General features: G+C 43.3%; 2 protein-coding genes and 1 long non-coding RNA gene across 13 annotated transcripts in view; 1 reads left to right on the top strand and 2 right to left on the bottom strand.

The window, feature by feature from the left end:
- Positions 1–7,562: 7,562 nt before the first annotated feature.
- LOC120574045 lies at positions 7,563–9,453 on the bottom strand. Its single transcript, XR_005641816.1, has 3 exons — positions 9,358–9,453; positions 8,584–8,673; positions 7,563–7,815 (listed from the first exon to the last, which is right to left on the bottom strand). It is a non-coding gene; the product is annotated as an uncharacterized LOC120574045 (long non-coding RNA).
- Positions 9,454–9,518: 65 nt separating this feature from the next.
- gosr2 (golgi SNAP receptor complex member 2) lies at positions 9,519–13,107 on the top strand. The gene is made up of 6 exons (XM_039824053.1): positions 9,519–9,708; positions 9,955–10,019; positions 10,664–10,772; positions 11,231–11,363; positions 11,615–11,755; positions 12,291–13,107. The coding sequence occupies exons 1-6, from the start codon at positions 9,680–9,682 to the stop codon at positions 12,450–12,452; spliced, it is 639 nt and encodes a 212-aa protein (XP_039679987.1). The 5' UTR covers positions 9,519–9,679; the 3' UTR covers positions 12,453–13,107.
- A 430-nt stretch (positions 13,108–13,537) lies between these two features.
- The window catches only part of gpatch8 (G patch domain containing 8), a 30,332-nt gene continuing 17,567 nt past the window's right edge, over positions 13,538–26,302 (bottom strand). For 6 of the 11 annotated variants that reach the window (XM_039824040.1, XM_039824042.1, XM_039824043.1 and 3 more), the window contains 5 exons: positions 20,974–21,041; positions 20,006–20,092; positions 19,076–19,219; positions 18,798–18,928; positions 13,538–18,353 (listed from right to left, as the gene is read on the bottom strand). In XM_039824040.1, the coding sequence (XP_039679974.1) occupies positions 14,522–18,353; positions 18,798–18,928; positions 19,076–19,219; positions 20,006–20,092; positions 20,974–21,041 (4,262 nt within the window). In that variant the 3' untranslated portion in view covers positions 13,538–14,521. Of the gene's footprint in view, positions 18,354–18,797; positions 18,929–19,075; positions 19,220–20,005; positions 20,093–20,973; positions 25,098–26,302 lie in introns of all 11 variants that reach the window. The other 5 variants (XM_039824047.1, XM_039824049.1, XM_039824048.1 and 2 more) reach the window with 4 other exon arrangements.

Here is a 26,302-nt window from a genome sequence, read left to right as displayed (position 1 = left end):
CCACCCCTCCTCTTGTATTTCTTCTATTTATAGAAGCACACACAATGCTATACTTTCAAGTTTAAAATTGCCTGCCAGAACTATTTGGTCTTCAAAGTCTAATTTAGCCACATCTTTGTTCCAAAATGCCTTTGAAGTGGGCTAATCGTGCTCCTCATTTTCCCAAATTGCTAATCAAGGAAAATCCCCATGTTTACTCACTTATCCTTACATCCAAGACAACTCTCATGCGTCCATTTGTGCAAGTCAAAAGTGCACGTTACACCCAAGGGTTTATTTTATTGGCCAGTTTATGTTTTGTTTGAGTGATTCTAAACTGTATATATATACGATATGAATACAACTCATGTCAGGGCTCCAGGCATATGACAATGTGGAATCGTATTTTTCTACCTCACTTCATCTTTTGGCAAATATCAGTAAGATTTACGAGCTATGCAGAATTATGTCCTGTCCTTTGCATTAGTTTTCAAAAGATCATATTTTAGATTTTTGTACAGTTCTTTTGAATTTGGTAATACATATCTCCAGATTCCAAATGTATTTTTTTAATCTTGTTGCATTACTTTCTTATTTAAAATAAATAAGATTATTAAATGGACATACATTTGTAATAGCAGTGTGTTTGTTGTGTCTTGTTCAGTTGCCGCAGGCAGGTACCCTTAACCGAGCTCTCGTACACATGAACGCACACTCCACACGCAACCGCAATACACCTGCCTGAAACTCTGTGCCCTGCATCTATCGAGCAAAACCACTTCCTGTTGATACTGCCCTGCCCTCCTTTTCATCTGAAAGGACTGTGGTCTGGCTGCATCACCCTCAAGCGCCCAGTAAAAGGTGAGGGGTGGGTGGAGGACACGCATACAGGTGTTGCGCCTCTAGCCAGCACACCAACCACGATGACAATCATAATGACGACAATGACTCAGAAGAATGCTGTCTTACAGAGCGTTTGACCCTCGATTCATCATTAGAAAGTAACATTGCCCCAGAATGACGATGAGAGCAGTTTATATGCTATTATCTGTGAATCATAACGTTCCACTCATTTGCAAAACATCAGTGAACCCACAGCATACAGAGGGCTATTGTATGAGGTATTTATAGTGTGTGCTCTGGTGCTTTTGATGTTGCTCTCTAATTACTATGATTACACATTATTATTCCTTATTAGATTATCAACCAGAGTATTGCAGTGAATTATAGGACAATTTTAAAGTTTAATTACCTTAAAAATCTCTATAATGGTTGTACAATATATTATATTGTTGGAGCAAATTATCTCTCAGTGTCATGAGTATACTGCATGACAAAAATCAGCCCTTTTTTTTAATGTAAGGATAAAACGTGATAAAACTATGAGATGAGCCAAATGTCACTTAATTTCAGCCATATGACAAATGTTAAGTAAGGCTAAAAGGTTTTCCTCATGTAAAAGAGAGAATAATCATCAATCTTTCTACTCTACTATCTCTTATCTCTTTTTAGATTCCTAAAATGTGATAATTGCTAAAAAAAAACAAAAACAAAGATATATTTTCTTCAGCACTAAAAATCTTATCGTTCCACAATGAAAACCCTGTGTCTCTAAATCTGGCGCGTTTTTAATTTTTCCGCTAAACTGACGGAGTTTGTGTTCCTTTAAGGGTTGAGAAAATCCTTCCACTTCTAAAGTTATAAACACCATTTTAAACTTTACTGGATTGGCTGAAAAATACATTTGTCACAAAGCTGAAAACAAGCGGCTTTTTCTTAGCTCGTGAAAAGTTGACATTTTTGAAATACGTGGTTTTCACTGGACAGCAACAATATGTTTTTGTCTATCTAATAACAACATTATATTACCAATATAAACCTTTGCTTGTACCCTTTGCTTCAATATTAATTTCCCCTCTAAGACAATAAAGAAAACAAAAACTTCAGTTCAGTGATACATAAATGCGTCAGCCGTCAGGTCAAACAAGTTCATACGCTGAGACTACTGACTCACTATATTAACTCGTCATATTTTAATATTGTGGATCAATATTTAACTTTGTTCAACATAAAATGCTGTATTTAAAAAAAGCCATGTTCTTCTCAGCAGAGCTGTGGGATAAGAGAGAGGAGTGTGTCGCAGAATGCAGGGTGGATCGGGGTTGAGATATTGAAGGACATAAAAGAAAAAGATGAGGATGGAGGGATGAGAAGGGGTAGTTTGTGGCCCCAGGAGGCCTATCCCCTGCTGCTGCTGTTGTTGTTTTATAATGAACTCCTAAAGCCTTCATTTCCCTCACTACCCTGAGTGGAAGGGGTGCAGCGATGGGGGCTGCTGAGTCCACAACCGGATTCGCACGCACAAGCCCTGAGGGTGGCTGCTTTGAGCGGGGTGGGGGGTTGGACGGAGCAGGGGTGCAATATACAAGCTCCTATGTGTGTGTTTGAGACAGTCCTGACAGGAGACAGGTGAGGGCAGAAAGGTGTTTGCATATGTGTGTGTGCATACTTGCCATGTGCACACCTGTGGTCACTTTAGTAGGAGTGATATGTGAGTGTGTGTTTGTAGTCAGGTTTTCGAGTGCGGGCGGTCGGCCTGCTGGATGCTGGAGCTGCTGGAACTTCTCTCTGTCACCCTGAGACACTGAATGACACAGACAATGTAGGGTGACGCTGGTGGTAACACTATCTCTTGTGTCTGCATCGGCCTGGTTCAGGTAAAGGTTACTATGCCGGGCTGTGCTGCAGCAGTGCACTGGGCTCTGATGGATGAAGATGAATTGGCACACCTGAGCGGAGGCATTTTTTGAGATACTGTATGTATTATATTTGCTTTGTTTGGCAATTTCTTTTTATCCAAAGCAACATACACAGCTTTCAGGTTTATACATTACTCATTTGTGTAAGAACAGTAGATGTTAACTGAAGCGTAGAAGGCTTGGTAGATACTTTGCTCAAGGACACAAAGCGCAGTCCCGTCCTGTAATCAGAACCTCTGAGCCTCAGGTCAAACATCTAAACCCTACAAGACTTCCGCCTCTGAAGAGAAGGTGCTTAGATAGCATCAGTGCTGGGACTAATCCCCACAAACACCCTGACATGGCACATAGAGAAAATTAAATGATGAAGAGGGAAATGGATTTGGTGCACAAAAGAGGGAAAAGCGAGAGAGAGAGAGAGAGAGAGAGACAGAGAGAGAGAGAGAGAGAGAGAGAGAGATTTGTGAATACAGCATGGGGTAGGAATTTGGAATGTGAAATGACTAATGCAATTGCTCAACCCACAACAAGAACATGCACTGCCTAGAGCTATGACAAGGCTGAGTGCATACCTCTATGGGGGGGCCTAACGCAGAGGCTGGGGTGGACTGGGATGGTGCCTGAGTTCCTCACAATGGGTGATGAGATGCACGGTGTAGAGAAGGTGCATACATGTGTGATGGTCAATTGAGGGGGCAGCACGGTTGAAATGATGGATTTTCACCAGGACAGAGGGGAAAAAGTTTATTATAGTATGAATAGTAATAAAATGTAATACGCAAAATGTAAACAGACAAAAAAAGTATTTATTTCCAGAAGTAGCCTGTAGTGTCTACCAGAGTCTAGCCTGGAGAACAAATGATGCGTGATATACAGAGGCTTCCTCCTCACCCTCTCTTCTAGAGCTGAAATAATTAGTCAATTAATTGATCGACAGAAATTCCATTGGCATCTATTTTGATAACTAATTAACTGGTTGCTTCTAGTTTCTCAAACAACACACACACACACACACACACACACACATATATATATATATATATATATATATATATATATATATATATATATATATATATATATATATATATATATATAAATATATGTTAAGTGTACTGTAAGACCCACTGTGTTTTAATGTGCTGGGTAGCCTAATGTAATTTTTCCCGCAGTGCACTATATTAAAATCAATGCGACACACCTTACAAAACGCGTGGAGGTTGTCGATATGACTAGGTGCAGCATGTAATTTGTTGCGCCCAACACTGTTGAAATTTACAGCTATATTTTGATTTCTTTGCGAGAACACTGCCTTCACCTGCCATTTTTTATCGGCTCTCTTTCGGGTCTGAACTTTCCGCGAAGCTTGCGCAGAGATCAGATAGAAAATTGTATATGTTGTGTGGATTGTGTGAATAGGATGCGTTTCATACAAGATCTGGCAACTGCTCAACATTAGACAAACATATTGGTCAGATTATTTTAAAAAGGAGTTTGGGCCATGCAAATTATGGGAGTTTCCCAGGAGAAATAACAAACCGGGAGGGGTCCGGGAGATAGGGCTAAAAGAAATGTGAGAAACCCAGGAAAAACAGGAGTGTTGGCAGGTATGGTCTAGACTGAAATATATCAACAACTGTTTAATGGATTGCCATAACATTTTGTACAGGAATTCATGGTCCCCAGATGATGAATCCTACTTACTTTGGTGACTGTAGCACCATTATCAGGTCAAAATATTAATTTGTCCAATAATTTGGTAACATCCTAAACTATGGTAAACCTAGTAATCATTACACCTGATCAACATCAGTGTGTTAGCTTTGTTATTGTGAGCATGTTAGCATTTTAGTGCCTAAGGACAATCTCACAGAGTCCCTAGCGTGGCTGTAGGCTCTGAGTCTTTTTTACTATTTCTGACATTTTATGGACCAAATGATGAATCAGTTAATCAAAAAATGTATCAACAGATTTGTCGATAATTAAATGAATCGTCGCTACAGCTTTACTGTGATGTCTGTTCACCAGGAGACTAACTGGCGCTGTGGCCTTCTTATTGGTTTACTTGTCATATTGACAACCATCACTATAGCTGGCTTCTTTAAACAATACTGTATATTTGTATTTCACACAGCAAAATACCCTACAGAGGTATACTGGAACCCCCCCCCCCCACACACACACACACACACACACTGAGAAACTCCTGGGGGAGTCTGTTCCCATGAACCTGAAACACCTGCATGGCAAACAGCAGGGTTTTCATTGCAGCCGCTGTGATAGCACATGATAAGACCTCATGTACCTTCATAACTTACTCCCCATGCTCAATATATGGTACTCCTCTGCCTTTCTCACACACACACACACACACACACACACACACACACACACACACACACACACACACACACACACACACACTGACCTCCATTACAACTAAAACAAAACTTTCCCAGATCAACAATATGGAATGGAGAAAAACACAGATAAAGGGAAGAGCTATGTGTTCTCTCAACCAGCAACACCTCTAGAAAATAAGTCTGGAATGCTGTCTGTGATTATTTGTAATATCTGCAGCTACACAATTATGCCATCTGTTGGCTTTATGTCCAGGAGTGCTCTTACTTATTAAATCCTCACGGTCATTAAAGGATTCAGATACACAATAATGTGCCATCAAAATCTATAAACTTTTGAGCTCTGTGAACCGCACTCTCTGGCTAACTGAATTGGTCATGATGAGAGTGTGGTTGTGAGTGGGTGCATGACTGTGGGTGGGAAGCTGTCAGGCAGGGGAAGCCCAGTGTAGCGCTCCATGCCATGTTGCTGTTTGTGTTCCCATCTTGGCTGAGCCGTCATCCGACCGCAGGAGTTGACGGCACCTCTCATCCTCAGAGGTCTGGGTGTCACAGGTGGTATGGCCACAGGGCTCTATGTGTGCGTGTGTGTGTGTGTGTGTGTGTGTGTGTGTGTGTGTGTGTGTGTGTGTGTGTGAGTGAGAGAGTATCTGACAGCTGTATTATCAATCTGCTCTTTGAGGTCAGACAAAATAAAGCTGGGAGGAAGTAAAAAAAAAAAATAAAGCAGGAAACCATGAGGCTGATCACCTTCCATTATTGAGAAAGGCATCGCTTTGTCCACTCAATAAATGAAATAGCAATAAATGTCAAATAAAATGTTTTAAATATTCTAATATGATTAATATCAGTAAATAGCTAATGTCTGTAACTCCAAATAACCTACAGCCATGGAGACAGATTATGAGACAACAGACCCCTGGACACAAGACATGTAAAAGGTGCCCCACCCTCCTATATCGGAGCAGGACACCAGAACTAAATGATACAGAACTACAGTAGACATTTCGCATCATTTTATGGTCATTTTGCATCTCTCTGTGATTGTTTTGCGGCTCTGTGTAGGTATTTAGCATTTTTTTATGGGTGTTTTGCTTCTTTGTAGTCATTTTGCATTTTTTGTGGGTGTTTTGCTTCTTTGTAGTCATTTTGCATTTTTTGTGGTTCTTTTGTATTTTGTATTCATTTTGAATCTCCTTGTGGTCGTTTAGCATGTTTTAGGGTTGTTTTGCATCTCTTCACAGCTGTTTTGTGTCTCTTTGGGATTGTTTTGCGTCTTTTTGTAGTCATTTGAGTTTTCTTGTGGCCGTTTTTGTCTCTTTCTAGTCATTTTACATCTCTTTGTGGTTGTTTGACTTTGTGATGTCACTTCATACTGAGGTTGTGATACTAAGAAGCCAACTACAGTACCTATCGCCTTCTTACTCTGGTAGAATCAGCTTCCAGGGGAGGGGGCCTGTGCCACCCCTGGCCACCCCTCTGGCCCCGCCTCTGCACCCCTTTCCCAGCAGAAACCACTGAGATGCTGGGAGCTTATGAGTTTCTCCTGTCATTTCTGACAGGCCCTCATTTGCTTTCATTCAGCGTCTCATCACAGCTTCAAAGACGAGTGGATCATCTCCCTCGGGGGTAGTGAGAAGATCAGTGTGCCTTCAAAAAATGACTGGTATCCAAAAATTGTTGACCCGAGGCAATTTTGCTCCTCATAATTGGCTTCTTCACTCTGTCTGTCTTGGGCAATCATTAAAGAGTTATGATGTATTATATTGCCTGGAAAACATCATTAAGTATGTTGTGTAAAAGTGATTCAATAACATATAATTTTCTCTTGATAAACAAAACAGTGTTATTGAGGGGGGTAGTCACAGAGTACACCGAGTGCTTTCTTTCCTACCAAATAACAACTCTGCTGTTGTCTAACCAGTACAGAGACATTGATCCAGCGCTAAGTTTTGTTTGGTTCCAGGTGGAGTCCCCAAAGGACCAAAGCCTTTCACCAGGAAATGGAATTCTTTGACGATCCAGTGAAGAGGCCCCCCCCCCACACACACACACACACACACACACACACACACACACACACACACACACACACACACACACACACACACACACACACACACACACACACACACACACACACACACACACACTTACTTAATATTCTGTGCTCACATAAATCTCATTCTAACACTTATACCTCCACCAAGGCTCTAAATTTGTTAAACGTGAATACCTAAACATTTCTGAATCTGGATCCAGGTCTGCTTTAAAATACACATAAGCTAGACAATTATGGGATACATGTGCACTTTATGTGTCTTTTTTCATTCAAATAAGAGCACCAATATTGAGATGTACTGATAAAAACACACACACACACACACACACACACACACACACACACACACACACACACACACACACACACACACACACACACACACACACACACACACACACACACACACACACACCTAAGAACCTAAGAAGTAGCTTCCTTTGTGGAGGTAACAACTGGACAGAACCCTAACTTCGCACCATGCATGTGTACATTAAACTATAAAAGTGACAAACAAGGTCTAACCACACATGATCTCTCGGTCAGTCAGAGTGGCGTGATCATGCTCCACACCTGGAGTCTGGATTTCATTTTGTGCCCGTGGTGCTCAGGTGTGGAGGAAAACCAGTAAGCTCATCTCATCCTTTCCTCAGGGCTGAAAGATAAAGGACAGACAAAGAGAACCCTGTGACCTTGAGAGAGAGAGAGAGAGAGAGAGAGAGAGAGAGAGGAGGGTAAATGTGCCTCATGTTCTGTTTGGAAATGGTTTGAAGAGGGCCTTATTTGTCCCTTTCTCTACATCTTCTTTACTCTGAGCAACAAGTTAAAGCTGTGCACATCCAACCAATGCCCTGGGGATGTGTTATGACAACCGAAAACGGTGAACAGCGAGAGCAAGAAGTGGCATGAACAGATCTCAAGGTTTCTGACATGTGGGGGTGGGTGAAAAGGACCTCTGTTGAGAAGTGTCTAGCCTGAAGATACAACCATCAACTCAAGTACCATCAGGCAGCCACGGAAAACTGCCTGGGCCGACTTCTGATTGCTGCGTTGAATGAGGTAAACAAATACAGCTAGCACTGGCAAACGGTAGCTTGTAACAGCTCACTGCACTAATTAGGTTAAAGGATGCTTGAATTTGCAGTGCTTGCTCCTGGTCTCATCGATTCTCCCCTCGCAAATTAGTAGTAGACAGCGAGATGATGGAGAGTTGGAGCAACTTGATTGATATGTGGTTTTGTGAAGGTGCCAGGCAGCACCCCAGGATGATTTTCTTCACACTAAATCACAGATGAACTATTGTGAAATTTTCCCAGCTTGTTCTGGGAAATCCAAGCATGCCACTTTCACACAGTACTCACAACTTCACAAACAAACCTGTCTCCTTCCTCAGACATCCTCTCCACAGTGATCTGTGACTTACTGAAAGTTTGATATCATTAGTTTTGGTGTCTCTGACCGCAGGCAAGAAGGAAGCCTCTGGATGGGCAGGCAGGAATATTCTGACACCTATCTGTGGAAAAGGAGGACAGACTTATTAGACAGATTGAGTGTGAGCTGACAAAAGCTAGCCCCAGGACATGTTTCAGAGTCTTTCCTGCCACAAGTCTACATGTCAACAGATTATATGCTCTCAGAGTTTGTCTTGGGTTAAGGGAAATTATCTCTGCTACCACACCTGTCCACTACTGCATTTAAGACGATATCAAATATAATGGAAAATATAGCCTACAGCCTAGATTTCATTTTGAAGGGTTTAGCATCAATTGAATAACCTGAACGAAATGACTTCCACAATGGGTTGTTGTGAGCCACTATAGCCTACCTGGATTCAGTGTGCATGACATTTAGTGCTACATTTGTGTCCTGTTTCACCTTAGTGATGTATCACAGCATTTAGGATTCAAAATCAAAAAGGACAATTCATAAAGGTGAATAAACGATGGGATTTGTATTAGCTTTCCTTACAGTGTGTCTGCTACTGAGTAGGCTCGCTTTGCCAGACCCTCCTCCAAAGCGCGCTGAAGGAGGAAGCTACTGAGCGGTGTTGACACTAGGTGGTGTTTCTTTAGCATTTTGTACAAGCCAAAGATCGTAAATTAAAAAAAAAAAAAAACATATATCACACACGTGTGATCAAAAGACAGCACTGAATATAGTATTAATGACGGGTAATAATCCTTATAACGTTCCTTACCTCACAAAAATGTCAGAGAAATAGCTGCTACCGGAGCAAAAGATCTGCAATTACATTTCCAGTGTCGAGAAATCGAGGCAGAGTGAGCACTCTTCTTCATCCCCCTATCGCCTCCCCCCCCCTCTCCCTCTCTCTCTTTCAGGTGACGCTGCAGAACTTCCGCTTTCCTATTTCCGTACACAAACGCTCTGCTGATGACGTGTACACTCCACCACCGTTAGCTGGCTAGCTAGCTAGCTTAGCCACCTGTCAGAATAAAGGGGTTTTAAATAAAGTAACGCTACAACGCAAGGGGAAACAGTGCTACAACAAATCACGGAAGATGGAGACGCTTTACCATCAGACAAACAAGTAAGTGTGTTTGTCTTCTGTGGAAACTGTGCGCTGCAGACTCTCAGCTAGCTAACGAGCTTATTTCTGGGGCTATTTAACTTCAGCCGTAATTAACAGTAGCAAACTAATATCATAACGGTCGGGTCATTGGTCACTGAAATCTTTACACAGCTGTTCGTTGACGTTCCTAAGTGTTCGTCTGGTTGTATTCTGGCATCATGTGTTGGTTCCCATCCACTAATGTTATGTTTTATTCTGGATAAGGCAAATCCAGGAGGTGCAGTCTCTTATGGGACATCTGGAGAAGACGGATCGTCAGTCAGTACACTGTAAGTATGATTTAAGCTATGTGACGGTGACAGTCCGCTCTCCCACTGCTCTGTACGAGTGTTGTTATGGTACATTATCAGGGTTGCTGCCACCACTTCTAGCCAATTTTCCTCTGAATTGTTTCTCAATTTGTATTCAGTACAGACTCTTTTATTATGGCTGCCTCTCTGATATAATGACAGGAGGGGAGGTGGTGTCTTTCTAGCTGATTGTTTTCTGTGGTTGGTGCCTGCTCAATCAGTTCTGGGCCAGGCTGGTGCCAGGACAGGAAGAAGCAGGGGTGGGTGCAGTGACAGAAGCTGGGAGGGCTTCTTCTAGATAATGGTGGGAGCCAGGCAGTAGACAACCCCAAAACCCCCAATGATGACATCAACATGTGTTTTAACCCAGCCCACATGCTTACTAATGAGAGAGGGTCATTCCATTGATAAATACCACCGTAGTCCCTGTGGAATAAACAGGCAACCACAGTCTCAGAAAACGTAGTAAATCCTACTTTCAAACAAATCTATTACATTTACCAAGGGTACATTTTTACCTGGTCATTTGGTATGGATCCAAATAGAAAATGTTTTCCTTCCTGTAATGAATTATACCAAATTAATTGTCTTTTTTTAATTGTCTTTCTTTCTCATTTTTCAAGTGTTAGAGAATGAATTGCAGACTAGAATCGACCAGATCTTCAATCATTTAGAACGCCTCGAGATCCTGGCCAGCAAGGAACCACCAAACCGCCGCCAGAATGCCAAATTGTGAGTTTGGAGTGAGTCAATTGATGGTGACCCTAAAGCCCCAGAGTTGGCTGTGGTGAGCCATATGTATCCGATAAAGGCACAGGGCAGAAGATGAGACAAGCAGCCCTGTCCTGCCCTGTGGCGATGTGGCTCTATGAAAACAGTTACTCAGAAGCCCCGTCATCACCGGCATTCCTGCTGCATTGGGCAAAGACTCATTTCTGAGCTGGGTAAACAGGCCTCAGGGGACACAGTACACCCCATCCCACATCACTCTTCTGATCCTAGTCAGGCTCTAGTGGGGTGAAGCTAAGGATAGGGGGAGACTGTGAGAGACCGTTCATTCCAAGCGCATGAGATTTAAGGGGAAAGAAGTGTTCTCATTAGCCAGAACAACTACAAATATTTAGAATTTTTTGTCAACTTCACATTAAAGTTGAATCAACAGTTTGACTGTATTCTTTGCTTTCCCTTAGGCGAGTGGACCAGCTCAAGTATGATGTCCAACACCTTCGAACCGCCCTGCAAAATTTCCAGTACCGAAGCTACGCCAGAGAGGCCCAGGAGAGAGAGAGGGAGGAACTAATGAGCCGTACCTTCACGACCAACGTAAGTCTAATATACCTTGTGGGAAGTGAAATGTAAACCGAAAGCAAATACTGTTGCCACCCAGCTTAGGTTGGGCCTAGTGAAGATGGCAATCACTTTATTGGGCATGAATCCAGCATTCAGAGGTCCAAGTCTTCAGATAAAAAGAGGTTAGGTAAAATCGTGATAGTGCTCTGTGAACTTTGACTCTTTTTCTGGTTGAATAACGTGGAATAAAAAAATAAATAAATTTGTTTGTTCTTGTTCAAAAGGACGCAGATACCTCCATCCCCATAGATGAGACCCTACAGTTAAACTCCAACTTGCACAACGCACACAGAGGCATGGATGACCTCCTGGGCAGCGGCAGTAGCATTCTCAATGGTCTGAGAGATCAAAGATCTACACTAAAGGTGTGTGCATATGATTTAAGATCTAGAAATAAAAAAATATCCATCTGTAGCAGAGCAGAGGACCTTCAGTTTTTAACAGAGAAAGCAACCAGTATAGAAGGGTAACGGTAAAAAAAACGTATATATATGTATATGTGTATGTGTATATGTATGTTCCCCGACCCAGTTTCTGGTGTTCACATTGATCACAATAGTCGTATTGTTAGTGTGCATATGCTCAGCTAGAGGGTGAGTCCTTGTTTCCAGGGAGGAGATGGTCTTCCTGGTTTTGCTTCAGGCTTCCTCTTATCAGGGTGTGTCTGTTGATCAGCACTCGTAGCCCGGTTGTCTAGCCATGAGAAACTTCTGACGGAGTGGTGCGTCAGGGAGGGTGTTGGCACTCAACTACTCCCAAAATCAGACAAATTAGTCTAGATAATTACAATGTGTCCATGTAATGCCTGAATTTTCCCAACCATTTGGTGTATTTATGGCTGTTATAGCCTAGCACATGCGATCATATCTGTTTACGTGGCTTTGTTTTGGCTCTGCACAGGGGACCCATAAGAAGATGTTGGATGTGGCCAACATGCTGGGGCTGTCTAACACAGTGATGCGACTGATAGAAAGGCGAGCCACCCAGGATAAGTTCATCATGATTGGAGGCATGCTGTTGACCTGCATCTTCATGTTCCTGGTAATCAGATACCTGGGCTGACCGCCATCCATCCACAGCGGCCGTTGTGATCAGTCGTGGACCTTTCTGCAGCACATTATCCCTCACGATGTGAAAAGTGGCAGAATTGAATTTTTAACATCCGATTTGAATATATTTTTAATAGTGCCAATATAGTTTTTTTCCCCCCCACCATTTAAATTATTTTGAGCACCTGCAAAATGGTAAGGTTGAAGACCTTAATTACATTCAGTATTTTATTCCACTTGAAGCTACAATAGAGCATTGGACTGTATCATAGGTCTGCTGCTTTCCTCAGATGACTACCACAAATCCATAACCTAGTCTTTTTATCAAAACCACTTCATCACTCTTGTGACTACCCAAATGGCTTTTTCAAAAATACTTAAACTGATCTTCATACTCTACTTGCTCTTGCCTCCAGTGAAAAGCTTTTTGTTTTGATCCTGAATCTGTCAGTGTTATTCTGCCTTGTTGGTTCTTAAATAGAAACATCCTGAAGAATCTTGTTTTAAGTTTATCATGTACATGACAGCAACATGAATCTGTTCTGAAAGACAATGGAAGCAGCAATTCATTTATCGTTAAATTCTTTTTCCAATATAAGCTTGGGTCTAGTCTCACTATGTGAGTGATTGAGTTCTAATATAATAAAACATGTTTCATTTCCTTTGTATATCTATCAAATGACTGCTGGAATCTGCTGTTAACAGGAGGGAAGTATAGTTGAAACTGAGGGGTGTTAACTCAGCGGTTAAGTTTTTTACTGCTTTCACAAGTCTATTCAAGGCAACTAGGGCACCATCTAGTGTTGGTTGACTGTTCCCAACGAAGTGACGCTGGGGTTTTCATGTTTGTGACTGGTTATGTTTACGTGTGAATTTCATTAACCCTATAGATTATCGAAAAAACACATGACCTCAAGATTTTATTTGCTAAAACAGTAAGTTTTTTAAAAATACAGAGTTGCTACTGTAAAACAGATCAGTTATTTACCACCCCAGCCCATCTTAACCCAGCTGATTTAGAAACAAATTAATAAAAACACATACACGTGACCATCTTCCATCCATCTTCTCATTCTGCTTATTCCAATACCAAACCTCTAGAATGTTAATAGGTTAATCTACAGCAGGTTTATTTACAAAATTACACAAAAGCAAAACACAGCCCTTCTTTTGAAGAGCATTTTTGGAAAATAACTTAAAAACAGAAAAATACATTTATTGCAGTATACTACAATCTTATTGTTACATGATGCAAACGCACCATCTTGATGTACAGATTTTCAGTGCAATTTATTCAGGTGCACCCTCACCACAGGGACCATGAGCTTTGCCTCAGAGCATCAGGGATGTTACAAACTCCATCACATTTCCCCTCGCTTATGTGACGATGTCATACCGATTTGGACACCATAGCTGTAATTTCATATCGTCATCATTGATGAGATTCTTCACATTACACACTGATATATGTACAAGTTACTGCATTACAAATTATTTGAGAGCAAGGATCCAATAGGGAGCAAGTAGTCATATGAACATAAACAATATCAGTAAATATGAAGTAGTCTGTCTCTGAAGGTTACATTACAGAGTCGAAGCCGTTAGCCTACCACATACTCCTCCTCTAACATGATTCAGTTTATAGCTTCAGTCATTACGCCTCTCTTTGGCTGCCAACATGAGCATAAACTGAGAAGAAAAAAAAAACTCCAGTGGTTTCTCTGACTTATGATTCAAAAACAAGATGTGTGGTGTTAATATACCTCAAACTGGAATATAAACCAATGTCTTGAGAATGTCGCTTTAAATCTACATCCTGTTTTATAAAATTCAGGGCAAAACATGAAAAAAAGAACTTGCATGAGCCAGAAGAAAATATTAATGTTAATTTTATACCCAGAACAGGCAGCACCACTTTGTGGCTACACCTTCTGCACTGCGTTGGCCAGTAAAAGGAGGAAGTAGTTTATTGACAGCTTCCTGTCTCGATGCCTGCATGTTGCTGCAAAGACTCCATCTTAAAACCCTGAACCAAGCCGGTTAAGTCTTTTTTCAGTGGTTGGGTGCTGTGACTATACTCCTTCAAGAGCCATGGTTAGGTGGGTGCTGGAGGTCCTGCCCTGAGAAGATTGGGTGTAGCAGTGGGTGGAGTTGGAGAGCTGCTGCTGCAGCAGCCTGTGAGGGTCGGGGTGTGAAAAGTGTGGGGTAGAGGGCGTGTGGTACATGGTGGAGAGCTAAGGGGGTGTGGTGAAGTGCAGAAGCTGGGATAATATGTATGGGCTGACCAGAGAGGAAGGCTGTATGGTGGGCAGGAATCAGCCCAGCATGTCCTAGTGAGTGTCCCAGAGAATGGCCAAGGGAGTGGCCCAAATGAGACAGGGAGATGGGGGTAAAGTGGTGCTGGGGAATGTGGTGTACCTGGGCCAACTGGGCATGTGCATGGTGTGGGTGGTGGGCATGTGCTGGGTGAATGCCCATGGCTGCAGCAGTGGCAGCATGGTGCTGCAGGATGGCGTGTTGCACTGTGGTGATTGATGTGCCGGAGGCCATGGAAGCCATCGACACAGTGGGCTGCTGGATGTGGATCTGTTGCAGGGTTGGGGGAGGGGGAGCCGGGGCCATGTTGGCAGCTGCCGCAGCCGCAGCTGCAGCTGCGGCAGCAGACGGAAATGTCTTGACCTGCTTGGCCAAAAGCTGCTGCTGGATGTGCTGCTGTGCAGCCTGTTGCAGCTTGCTGTACTTCTCCATCTCCTCTGGTGTGAACGTAATGGGCTGACTCTCTAAAGGAGCCAGTCCATCCTCCTCTGCCTCCATGCAATCTTCCTCCAGGTTGGGTGGTGGGTAAGCAGGGTAGGCATGCATTGGAGGCTGCTGCATGTCTGGCATGAGGGACTCCATCATGGGATTCTGAGAAGGGTCCTGTCCTGATTCACCTTGGTACTGGGGCATCATCATGGAAGGCTCCTGTTCAAACAACGGCCGGGGTTCTTGGTGCACCTGGGATTCTGTAGTGGGATGCTGCGTCTCCTCTTGCACCACCGTGACCTGTGGGGCCTCCTCAACCTTCTGGACAGGTGGAGCTGGAGGTGGTGGTGGAGGGGGGAACTCCCGTATAGGCTCTACCAGGATAACCTCTGCCTCAGAGCACTTCCCTGCCCCCGATTTCTCACCCTCATTGGGTCTGGTTAGGGGAATCATCGGTTTCTTCCCTGCTTGCAGCTTACCAAAAAGCGGCAGCATGGTTTTGTTTCCAAGGGTCGGGGGTAGTTTGGGACCAAAGTATCCCTGTGGTGGGTCCTTAATCTTATTCCCAGATTTTGTTCCTGTGGCAGAATCATCAGAGCGTTTTTTAGACTGAACCTTCTCCAGCAGCTGGCGTGCTGTAAGGGTGTTTTTCTGTTCCCCTGCATCTCGGGACCCCCCTGGCCTCAGAGACTGGGAGCTGGATGAATGGGTGTTGCGGTTAAGGCCTCGTGATGAAGATGAACGTGGAGACTGGGAGCGGTAGACGCAAGAGCGGTTGAAGTCTCTGCGCTGTGCGTCACTGTCAGCTCGAGCCCTGGGGCCTCGTCGCCGGGGAGAGACTTTAGTGGAACTGGAGGAGCGGCTGGCAGAGCTGTGGCTACGGCTGTAGCTGCGCCTCCACGATCTTGCACTGGTGCTGCGGCTCCAGCTACTAGAGCTTCTCGAGCTGCTCCGATGGTGCCGCCGGTGCCTCTTCCTGCGGCTGTAGCTGTGTGAACGCGAGCGGGAGTCTTCTGAGGAGGAAGAGGTGTACTGATGTCTCCTGGATTGTCTTCGTCCTCGGCTTCCCCTACGCTCATACTCGGAGTCCGACGAACGTTTGGAGCGCCTCCGTCTGTGACCCTCTTTGCTGTAGTCGCTGTAGCTGTCCGAGTAGCTGCGGCTACGGTGACTATAGGCGCTGCTGCCTGCTGAGGAGCGCTCAGAACTGCTGGAGTATGAGTGACTACGAGAGGTTTGGCCACGATGGCGCCGACGACTGCTGCCCCGTCTTTCCCCCCGTTTTGAAGAACGGCTGCAGGACCGCCTTGATTCTGCACTATGGTGGCGGCGTTGTTCCCGAGGACTTGACCGGTGATGACGTGAGCGCTGAGTATTAGAGCCCCCTTCTTCTTCACTCTCGCTGCTGGGCGGTCTACCAGGACCAGGACTCTTTTGGGCTGAGGTGGAGCAGGAGGCACTTTGAGGTGCACTGGAGTCAGTCTTTTGTCGCTTGGTGCCACTGTGCTCCTCTGAGGAGCTGACCTTGTCGGTGCCTTTTCCGGCTCCTCCTTCCTCTGCTCCAGACTTGCAAGGTACTTCCTTAGTAGCACGTTTCCTCTTTCCCGGTTCGACTCCTGTATTTCCCGTAGCTCCTGCCGCTCCAGTTGTCAGCTGAACAGAGGAGGCAACGGCTTTATCTTCTGACTTTGGTTTTGCTTTTTCCTTTTCATCACCTGCTGCCTCATCTTGGTCTGGAGCCTTGTTTTTGCTCTTCTTCCGTTTGTGTTTTTTCTTCTTTTTGGGTTTCTCTTGCGTTACCTCAGTCTCGCCCTCTGCATCTTCTTCTGCTCCCTTGTCTTTTCCCTTGCGTTTTGAGTGCTTTGCAGACTTCTTATGCTTCTTCTTTTTCTTTTTCTTCTTGGCACTGCCAGTTGCAAGCTTTTGCTCATCATCTTCTGGTTGGCCAACATCTCCCTTACTTATTGGCTTGTCTTTGTCAGTGCTGGTCCCGGGTTTAGCAGTTACATCTACTTCAGCTGTTGATGCCGCCATCTCTTGCCCCTTGCCATCAGACTCTTGACAAGGCTTAGGGGACTTTGCTGCTTTCCCACCACGCACGCCTTTGTTGCGGGACAGCTTGAAGTCAAAGTAGAGGGGATTACAGCTATAAGACAAGGAAGGCTGAGCTTTTGTAAATTCGAGGAGCTCAGAGGGCCACTGCAGGGTAGTGCTCTCATCTTTGCTCAGAACTGGAAAGAAGGGACCTGTGGGGATTTTAGGACCCAAGTTGGAATCCAGAGTGTCCTGTGTTGTTGTGCTTTCTGCATTTTGTGGAGGGGAGGTGGGAACCATGGCAGCTGTATCTGCTGCAAATGAAGACACATCCTCCGTCTTCATTTTAGGCGATGGAGGAGTTGGCTCTGGGTCAGGGGATAAAGTGACATTATCTTGTCCTTTTTCAGTCTTGCACTCTACAACGTCAGGCTCTGTCTGTTCAGAACTATCTTCAACTTTCTCCTCCTGCCCCTCTTCCTCGTCGTCTTCTTTGCCCAGACACTGATCAGTGGCCTTCATAAACAGCAAAAACTGGAAGTGAGGCTTTACCCTGCAGTGAGCTGGAGGTATATAGTGGTAGTACTGAGGCTCCTGTCCAGCATATCCTTCCTCTTTTTTCATCATCATCTTCAGTTTGTTGAGAGTAGAGGCTAGAGAGGCTCCATCATCAGGCTGCTGCACCTCTTCTGTCGTTGCCACACTAGCGTTTTCTCCTCCTTCACCTCCTCCTTCACCTCCCTTAGAGCTGTCTGTGCTGCTGCCAGATGTCTCCTCTTGCCCTCCAGCCTTCTCTCCCTCCTGGGTCTCTTCTTCCTCCATAGCCTCCTCTCCATGATCAGCAAACACTGCCGCTGCTGTCTCCAGCTTTACTGGGGCTTTCTTGGCAAAAGAGAAGGACACGCTGACTTTGGATGCGCCACTAGGGGTTGGGGATGAGGAGCTGTTCTTCCCCAGAGAGAAGCTGACAAGTGGACCTGGCTTCGGGGAGGCTTCCCCAGTTTTATCTGCCGGAGATCCATCCATGACACAGTCTGCCAAGGCAGTGTTTTCAGGTGTCATGTCGCCATCATCCGACTTCTCTCCATCCACAGACACTGTGGTAGTTTTGAACATGGGCCCACTTCCTGGAGTACTGAAACACAAAAGCAGTTGTGGGTTAACTGTGCCCACTGAAGAAATAACAGACCTAATTGCAGTGACAGCATAGCTGCATGTGTGCTGTGTTTGTTTAATCATCACAATGGGCCATACAAGGTCTCAGTATTGTTCAGTATCAGGATTCAATTTTATAAACTAAAAAATAGTAATTCAAGGAATTATTATAGTAGAGTATTTGACATGTGTCTTCATTTGAGAAAAATGTCCTCCAGACACGTCTGAAGTTTAAATTCTATATTGTGGCCTACTATTGTTAAAATAATATTCAATTTATATTTTTGTTTTAATCTGTGCTGTGTTTGGCATTAACAGGTTGCACAATGGTCCTTCAAAACACAATAGACATGCAATTGTGCTACCACTACAAATATATTTTGAAATCCAGCCAGCAGAGGGCACTCCAGGAATAAATTCTTACCGGTCCTGTTGTTTCCTCTGCTCAGCCAGCTCATGCAATCGGCGCAGCATCTTTTCTTGCTTTTTTCCACCTTTCCGGGAACGGGATGACACATTACGAGCAAACTCTCTCTGCTTCAGCTCCTTAAGCCTCTGCATTACGCAAAGACAAGACATTGACAAGACAGGGAGAAACAAAGAACATCAGGATCTCTTCTCCTACAGAAAAAAACAAGACACTTTTTGACAGAAAAAAAAAAGATCTCCGTTAAGAGTACAATAATTGATAATCAGAAGTACCTGCTTGTGAGCGTGGTCGTAAGAGTTAATGTGGTTGTCAAATTCCTGGTGTTTGGTGTACTGTTTGTCACATAGCTCACAATAGAAATTGGCTCTCAGGTCTTCCAGAGCCTTTGCAATGGCTTTCTCCTTTTCCACCTGGTCCTATTGTTGATGGGAAATACAGGAAGGAATGAGTGAATGTTTTTTACTACAGTATCTAGAGTACTTGGTCTCCTTTTTTGTTCCACTTTTAGATGTACTACAGCAGTCTCACCCATGCTAAAAGTTGACTAAAAAGAGGAATAAAAAAATAAATAAAAAAAAATGCCGTAATTAAAACAATTAGGAAAAATCCAACCTTTAAGGACACCAATTGTCTTTGTGAATGAATAATGTATCGTAAATAAATAAATGTTCTTCCTTAAAATACAGGGGGCATAAGTAAGTAGACCCCTATGTTAAATTCCCATAGAGGCAGGCAGATTTTTATTTTTAAAAGGTTATTTCATGGATCCAGGATACTATGCATCCTGATGAAGTTCCCTTGGCCTTTGGAATTCACATCATCACATACCCTTCACCAGACCTAGAGATTGGCAGTTTTATTTCAGTTAGCCTAATAGCTGGTTTGATTTGCATTGAGAGATGATTTTATGTAAAGTACCCCATGCCAATGCTGGCCTTTAAAAATAAAAATCTGCCTAACTATGGGAATTTATTTATTCATTTACGATACATTATTCATTCACAAAGAAAATTGGTGTCCTTAAAAGGTTGGATTTTTCCTAATTCTTTTAATCAAGGCATTAAGATCCACTTCCAAAAGATGATTTTTTTAATTCCTCTTTTTAGTCAACTTTAACATGGGTTCATAAACTTATGAGCACCACTGTATGTTATAGAACCAACACTAATTATCAGAATGACACAAGACTGAAGGGCCCTTACCTTGTATTTTTGTCGCAGTTCTTCTGTGTCCTCCTTCTCCACTTCGAGCACTCTTCTCTTCTCTGTGGCGTCCTCTGCATAGTCCAGCTAAAAGTACAGACACAGCAGTTACAGCACTCGCAAAATACTCCTGAATCAACGGGAGCAGTCCTAATTCATCTTATGTGCCGTTCATACATTTTTATTACACGTTGTGGACAAGCTGTTATGCTGTTGGCACATATGGGCTACAGAGGCTGTGATTGATCTGTGTTGCTAGTGTTTTCTCCTACACGTTTCTGATGCTGACAGATTAAGGTCTAACTGAAATCCAAATGAGTCATCCCTTTTTTCAGGTGGATCTTTAACAGACATTGTGACAAACCATTTAGCTTGGACTGCGACAGGATCATGGTCATGCTTATGTCACTATGTGCTGTGGCATTGAGACTTCAGTGTTTAGGCACCTAACCCATCATGAATCTTTCTCCACTGACCGCTTTACATTTGGCACCTATTTACTGTATTTATTTAGATGAGTGCTCTCCTGGCATCCACCACACTCAGCGTTGTCTGTCAGGCTGCCAGTTGTGAAGCATGATTGATAACTTCAGAGAATTGTTTTCGCTGCGTAACAGTCCAATGCTGCGGAGCTTTACATGCCTCCAGCTGAAACTTGACACTGTGCTTAGTACTCTGCGGCTCATGTATGGGTTTTTCTGCCATGGAAAAGGATTTGAAGAACCCAATGAATCTTCCAGAGACTGTTTGGAAGTCAGCACTGAGCTCTTATGGCGCTTTTCCATTACATGGTACCTGCTCGACTCGCCTCTACTCGCCTTTTTTGGTTTTCCATTACAAAAAAAAAAAAGTACCTGGTACCTGCTAACAGGTACTTTTTTTTAGTACCACCTCAGTCGATTGATTCTATCATTTCCTCATTAAAAACATATAAACAAATGATGGGGATAAAATAAACAGCATCTTACCTCCATCTCCATCCGTCCCATCCCCATGACATCATATTTGAGGATGATTGGCACAGGGTCGGTGCGTCCTGAGGGAAAAGAGACAGAGAGAGGACTAGGTGAGTTTTTGAAACTAAGATGGAGGGCCAGCTCGGAGACAGCCTGCTTTTAGAGCATAGGGTGCTGGGGTTAGAGAATTTTGCCTTAAAGTGCAAAGAGACCAGAAAGCTACAGTGAACCAAACATCAGCCATTCTCACAGCTTACTGCAGCCACCAAGTATAGATTATTTATCTAACTTCCCTTACATTTGGCCTAGCTGTTGGTTCGCATTTTAAATGAGTCAAATTAACTGCAATCATTGTTTTGAATGAAGTCAGGGCAACAGGGTTGTTCAGCAATATGTCTTACTGGAAAGATAAAGCTCACTAGAAACAAGCCTGTCAGCCTTAAGGCAATCTATTTCCATATCTTTCCAGTGTTGTTGTGCAACCCACCACCCCTCCTCCACCCGCTCATTGCTGCAGTCCTGTTAAACCAGATTGCCAAGTTTATCAAGGACGCTACAGCTTGAGGGACTGTTTGGTTTTTGTGTGTGTGTGTGTGTGTGTGTGTGTGTGTGTGTGTGAGTGTGTGAGTGAGCGAGCGAGCGAGTGTGTGAGTGAGTGAGTGAGAGAGAGAGAAGGGAGTTGCAACAGGTCTGTGCAGCTGCTGCCATTGCTTACTGTGCGCCACTGCGACATCCTCCATGAGGAGAACAAAGCCTCCCAATATTATCTAAGGCCTATTGCATCATCTCTTTCTAAACTGTCTGCAGGCCGGTTGACCCTTGCAAGCCCCGTCTATTGTACTAAAGTCCAAATTTGTTCCCTTGTCACAGGCCCCCTTTCGCATCATGACTAGAGCTGAAAGATTATTTCTTTCATCTGTCTACTTAAGCTACGTTATGAAAGCTGTGAAAAGAGCTAGATCGGAAGGAAATTAACTGTAGAAAAATAAACAAACCAAAGACAACCAAAAAACAGAATGAAACATTAAAGATATAAAATATATAAAAATCAAAACTACTTTGGAGATTGACACAGAATTGCTTAATCCACTTATAATCAGCCAAACAAAGCAGAGAGAAAGACAGTAAAATTAAAAAAGGACACAAGCACTGAACTACAGCAGAGTGACGTCACAGGCCAGGTATCGCCATGGTGACAGTGCAAGGGATGGGGATACTTACCTGGTAAAACATGGGTATGGGTAGGGGGAAGAAGGAAGGGGAGGACAGACAGACAGGGGAATCTCAAAACAAAAGGCATAAAAAGAATTTGGACTAGTTCTGCTGCTCCTGTTGCCAGCCAGATACAATAATCGATCTTACTGATAGTGATTATCAATTCAGTTTGGTTTCAGTTTTTTTCCTCCTACATATTCAAGTTAGTTTTTTGCATTAATTGATTTACTATGTATACCATTGGGCATATGGGATACCTACAAGCATTGGGCTTGCAAGTGTACCACAAAAGTTGAATTGCTGGGACACCTGTGCAAAGTAGGGCCAGTGGTTTCAATTTCTACAAATTTGACTCAAAATTAAGGGTTTTCTCCATTACATAGAAAAACCAGAAGGTCAATACCAGGTTTCCCACTGGCTTACCAAAGTAATACTTTGAGCCAAAAAGAGCCCAAAGATATAATGTACTAAATACTACTGCATTAAACTATGAATTTATTACTTTAAATGGAGCCATTTCCTGGCACATTCTTACTTTCCTGGACAGAGGTAGGAAGGTAGGAACATGATTTAATGTTAATATCTGTGCTTTCCTTGGATAATTTAGTCATCACAGCCCAATGACATTAATTCTGAAATCATAGATGCATGAGCATTGTAACATATAATGGCCTGCCTAGACTCTCAGTCCCACTGCAGTGTCTGGGTGGGTGTTTAGCTGAAAACCTTACTCTGATTGCATAATTGTGGAAGCCTTCTTCCAGTGAGGAAGTGAGGAGAGGACTGATTATGTGATATCTAGATCACAAGACTATCTGTTGATAGAAGTGTGTTCACTCCAAAAAAGTGGTTGGTCTGTTCGTCAGCCACTGCAGTGGTCTGTCTGAATGGAGTCATAAGCCAGGCCTAGAATTAAAGATTAATGAACAATTACAGTCATCCCAAACTATCACCAATCTTTAAACACAGTGACAATACTTCCACATTACCCATTCAAGTGGAAAATAAAGGGACTAGACAAAAACAATGTGCATCTAAATCACAGGGTGTGAATCACAAGGTTTAAAAAAAAAAAAAAAAAAAACTGAAAACAAACGAAATGACAATGTTCTAAGAGTAATACATATGCATGATAATATACAAGCAGCAGAATGAGGACTAATAGAGAGAATTGAAAGCCTATGTAGCATTGGTGCTCTGATGAGAGGAAAACAAATGGGAGAAATTAAAACAAAATAAATAAAACAATTCGATTGGGGGATAAAATAACATTTACCACTAAGTTTACCATCAGCACAACATGGGCAGGATCAAATCGCTGTAAAAAAGAAACACCAATTGGTTAAGCAGGAAGATTGAGGCACACAGAGAAGGGATTGTGGGGTTAGGAGTGTGGTTGTGGGGTTTAGGGGGGGGTTTATTACCAGAGGAGCTTCAGTGTGTCCACCCCCCCAAATCATCCCTTCACTCAGGGCTAGGTGCTTACAGGGATTTCCTCTCACCACTCTCCCAACCACTCGTCCAAGTCCCCAGGCCACTAGCCTGGTGTCATCTTGCAATCTCAACCAGAATATGTCCCAAAGGTACCAAACTACCACCCCTTATAAAGTAAGTCCTGTATCCCTGCATCAGTAAAAACCTTAATTTTTTACCTTCACTGAAAATAAATTAGAAAGGCCATCAGAAGTAGTTTTGAAGGAGCTGTAATAGGTGAGGGAATAATTCAAAAACAGCTGAGTCTGATAGCATTTTAAGTCCGACAGGTAAAGGAAAAAAAAATAAAGTTGTGAAGCAAAAGTAACATCTACTTTTGGAGTGTCTGATACAGGGAAATGTTTGTGCCTTATAAAAAAAAAAACATGGTCAAATATCTGGTCTGAGATGATAGATGCCTCTAGGGACGATCACCATTTCCCCCCTTTGAGCTTTTTGCCTCGCAGACACTTGTCAGCCCAGTTAGCAAATCTCCCTGAGATTTTTTCATTTCCTCGCTAGCCATCAGCGAGCAAGCTTGTTTTGGGATGTGCTTAACCCCAGAACGAGTGAACACATGACACATAAAAAATACCTGAGGAAAGAGCCGGCAAGGCTTTGAGCAGTGCTTAGAGTGGAGTCTGCATTGCTATGTCGCAGCAGTTTTACCAAAGTAGACTTACAAAATTTGAACTGTGCACCCGTCGGGAGTGTAACATTTCACTTCTTTATGCGAAAGTAGTAGTTCAGTGTGTTACCTCCAACACTGCTTAAAGCCCCAGGTGAGTGGGACAGTTTGAGGCAAGCAGGAGTGCACCTCTGGGACAATCATGCTGTGCAGGAGGGGCGAAGAAACAGGGGGAGGACGGGTGCGTGTAACCATGGGGACAGACGGACATTCGAGGTGTAGAAGGGTGGTGAGACATTCCCTGTAAGTTGACTCTATGGCCCGGTCAGTAACAGACACATACACATCTCAGTCCCACACGATGACCACACACACAAGTTTCACAGGTTTGGAGGTAGAAACAGGCAAACAAGCAGAGGGGGGAAAACTCGCTACTCTGCAAGCCATTCAAAGTCTGAGCCGTAATTACAGCCAATCAGATACCCGACAGCAGCAACGGAAACTCAAAGAAGAAAAAGAAAAAAAATCTAACATCGTGGAGATGATGATTCTAAGGGGTGTGATGGAATCATGGCTTTCTAAATCTACCTTGATTTAAAATGGACTTTTGTTCTTTGTTCAAATAGAAGCGCTTTACTCTTTGTGCAGATTGAAATAAAGGTTTAGTGATTATGAAGCAAAGAGGAGGAAGCTGACAGAGGCCATTAGCCTACGGTACACTGTAAAAGGGGTGTTACATTGAGGTCAACCTCAGAGTGGGAGAAAGAAAACACACCCACACACACATACTGACATACAGAGGGAATCCAACAAACCTTACCTAAAAAGGGGCAAAAAGGACAAAAAAGAAGAATAAGAACAAAGTCAATACAGTGAAAAACTTAAAAAGGGGACACAATGCTTTCACTTCAAATTCCATAAACCTTCTCTTCTTGCAAGGACAGGAAAAGAGAGGAAGATTATAATGATTATCCAGCAAACTTCAATGTGATGCAAGGGTGCAATTGTGTTGTGAGCCTACTCCTAAGTGCATTAAGCAAATCTGAACAGAGATAGTGGGCTCCAACAGTGGGCCATTCATTCCTTAACAACTGCACACACTTTGCCGCAGTCTCATCTGCCCACAAAGCAGGACGCTTACATAACCACACATCAGTGGTGCCAGCAGCAAAAACAAGAGCAGAGTTGACCCCTGCAACTTGTTCTCTCCTCCAAACAAAGCACACATCCTTATCACGTCAAATCGAATTGCTGTTCGGCTGTTCAAGGCCAGATGGAAATAAACAATGATGCACACCAAACGCTGAGCGTTAATACTATTTTTTTTTATTTTTATTTTTTTTTTAAAAAGGTAGGCTAATTGCTACAAGCAGAGGGTAAAAGAATGAAATCAATGTGCATAATTGTGCCCATCTGAATTAAAATAGGCAGATTTTCCATTTGTTAGGCTGAGGAAATAAAACGATACAACTACAACTCTGCAACTCGCGATGCGCATAAGCCTCTGCCTGATGTCGCTGCACTGTTTTGATTCAGTTCTGCAGGGAGAAGCCTCTCTCTCTGCTGGTACACAGGGGACCTTTTTTTTTTTTTTTTTTTTTTTTAAACCACACATGCTACCTTGGCCAGTTTGATCCACTTTGTATAGATTTAACCGTAATCCCAATAAGAACCTTGCAGGCTGTTGAGAAAGTCAAGCCTCTGTAACCGCGGCGAGCTGTCATCATATATGGCATCTTGATGTGCTTCTGTGGCATTAACATTAATGAGAGGGGCTGTAGCTGGTGCCGACTCATCCTTGCTGGCAATTTCTTCGCTTCATTCACGTTAGACTGGACACTGCTTGGGGTTATTCAGTAATTCACAATATTTCCCTGTTTCGCCAGGGCTTGGGCTTTGACTTTCCCACTTGCTTGTCGCCATTTGTTGTAAATCTACAGTATGCTTCTGCATTCAATCAAGAGTGAGAACAAACCTGTAGTTTTTCCTTTATCGCATATGCTATTGTCATTTCTAAATGAAAAA

The sequence above is a fragment of the Perca fluviatilis genome, chromosome 15, assembly GCF_010015445.1.
Source record: "Perca fluviatilis chromosome 15, GENO_Pfluv_1.0, whole genome shotgun sequence".
Lineage (NCBI taxonomy): Eukaryota > Metazoa > Chordata > Actinopteri > Perciformes > Percidae > Perca > Perca fluviatilis.
The sequence above is the reverse complement of the archived record's forward strand: the minus strand, read 5'-3'. Positions and strand labels throughout refer to the sequence as shown.

Coding starts and splice junctions, on each gene's coding strand:
- gosr2 (XM_039824053.1), top strand. CDS start 9,680: ATGGAGACGCTTTACCATCAGACAAACAA. Junction 10,020..10,663: donor GGATCGTCAGTCAGTACACT/GTAAGTATGATT, acceptor TCATTTTTCAAG/TGTTAGAGAATGAATTGCAG. Junction 11,364..11,614: donor GCCGTACCTTCACGACCAAC/GTAAGTCTAATA, acceptor CTTGTTCAAAAG/GACGCAGATACCTCCATCCC.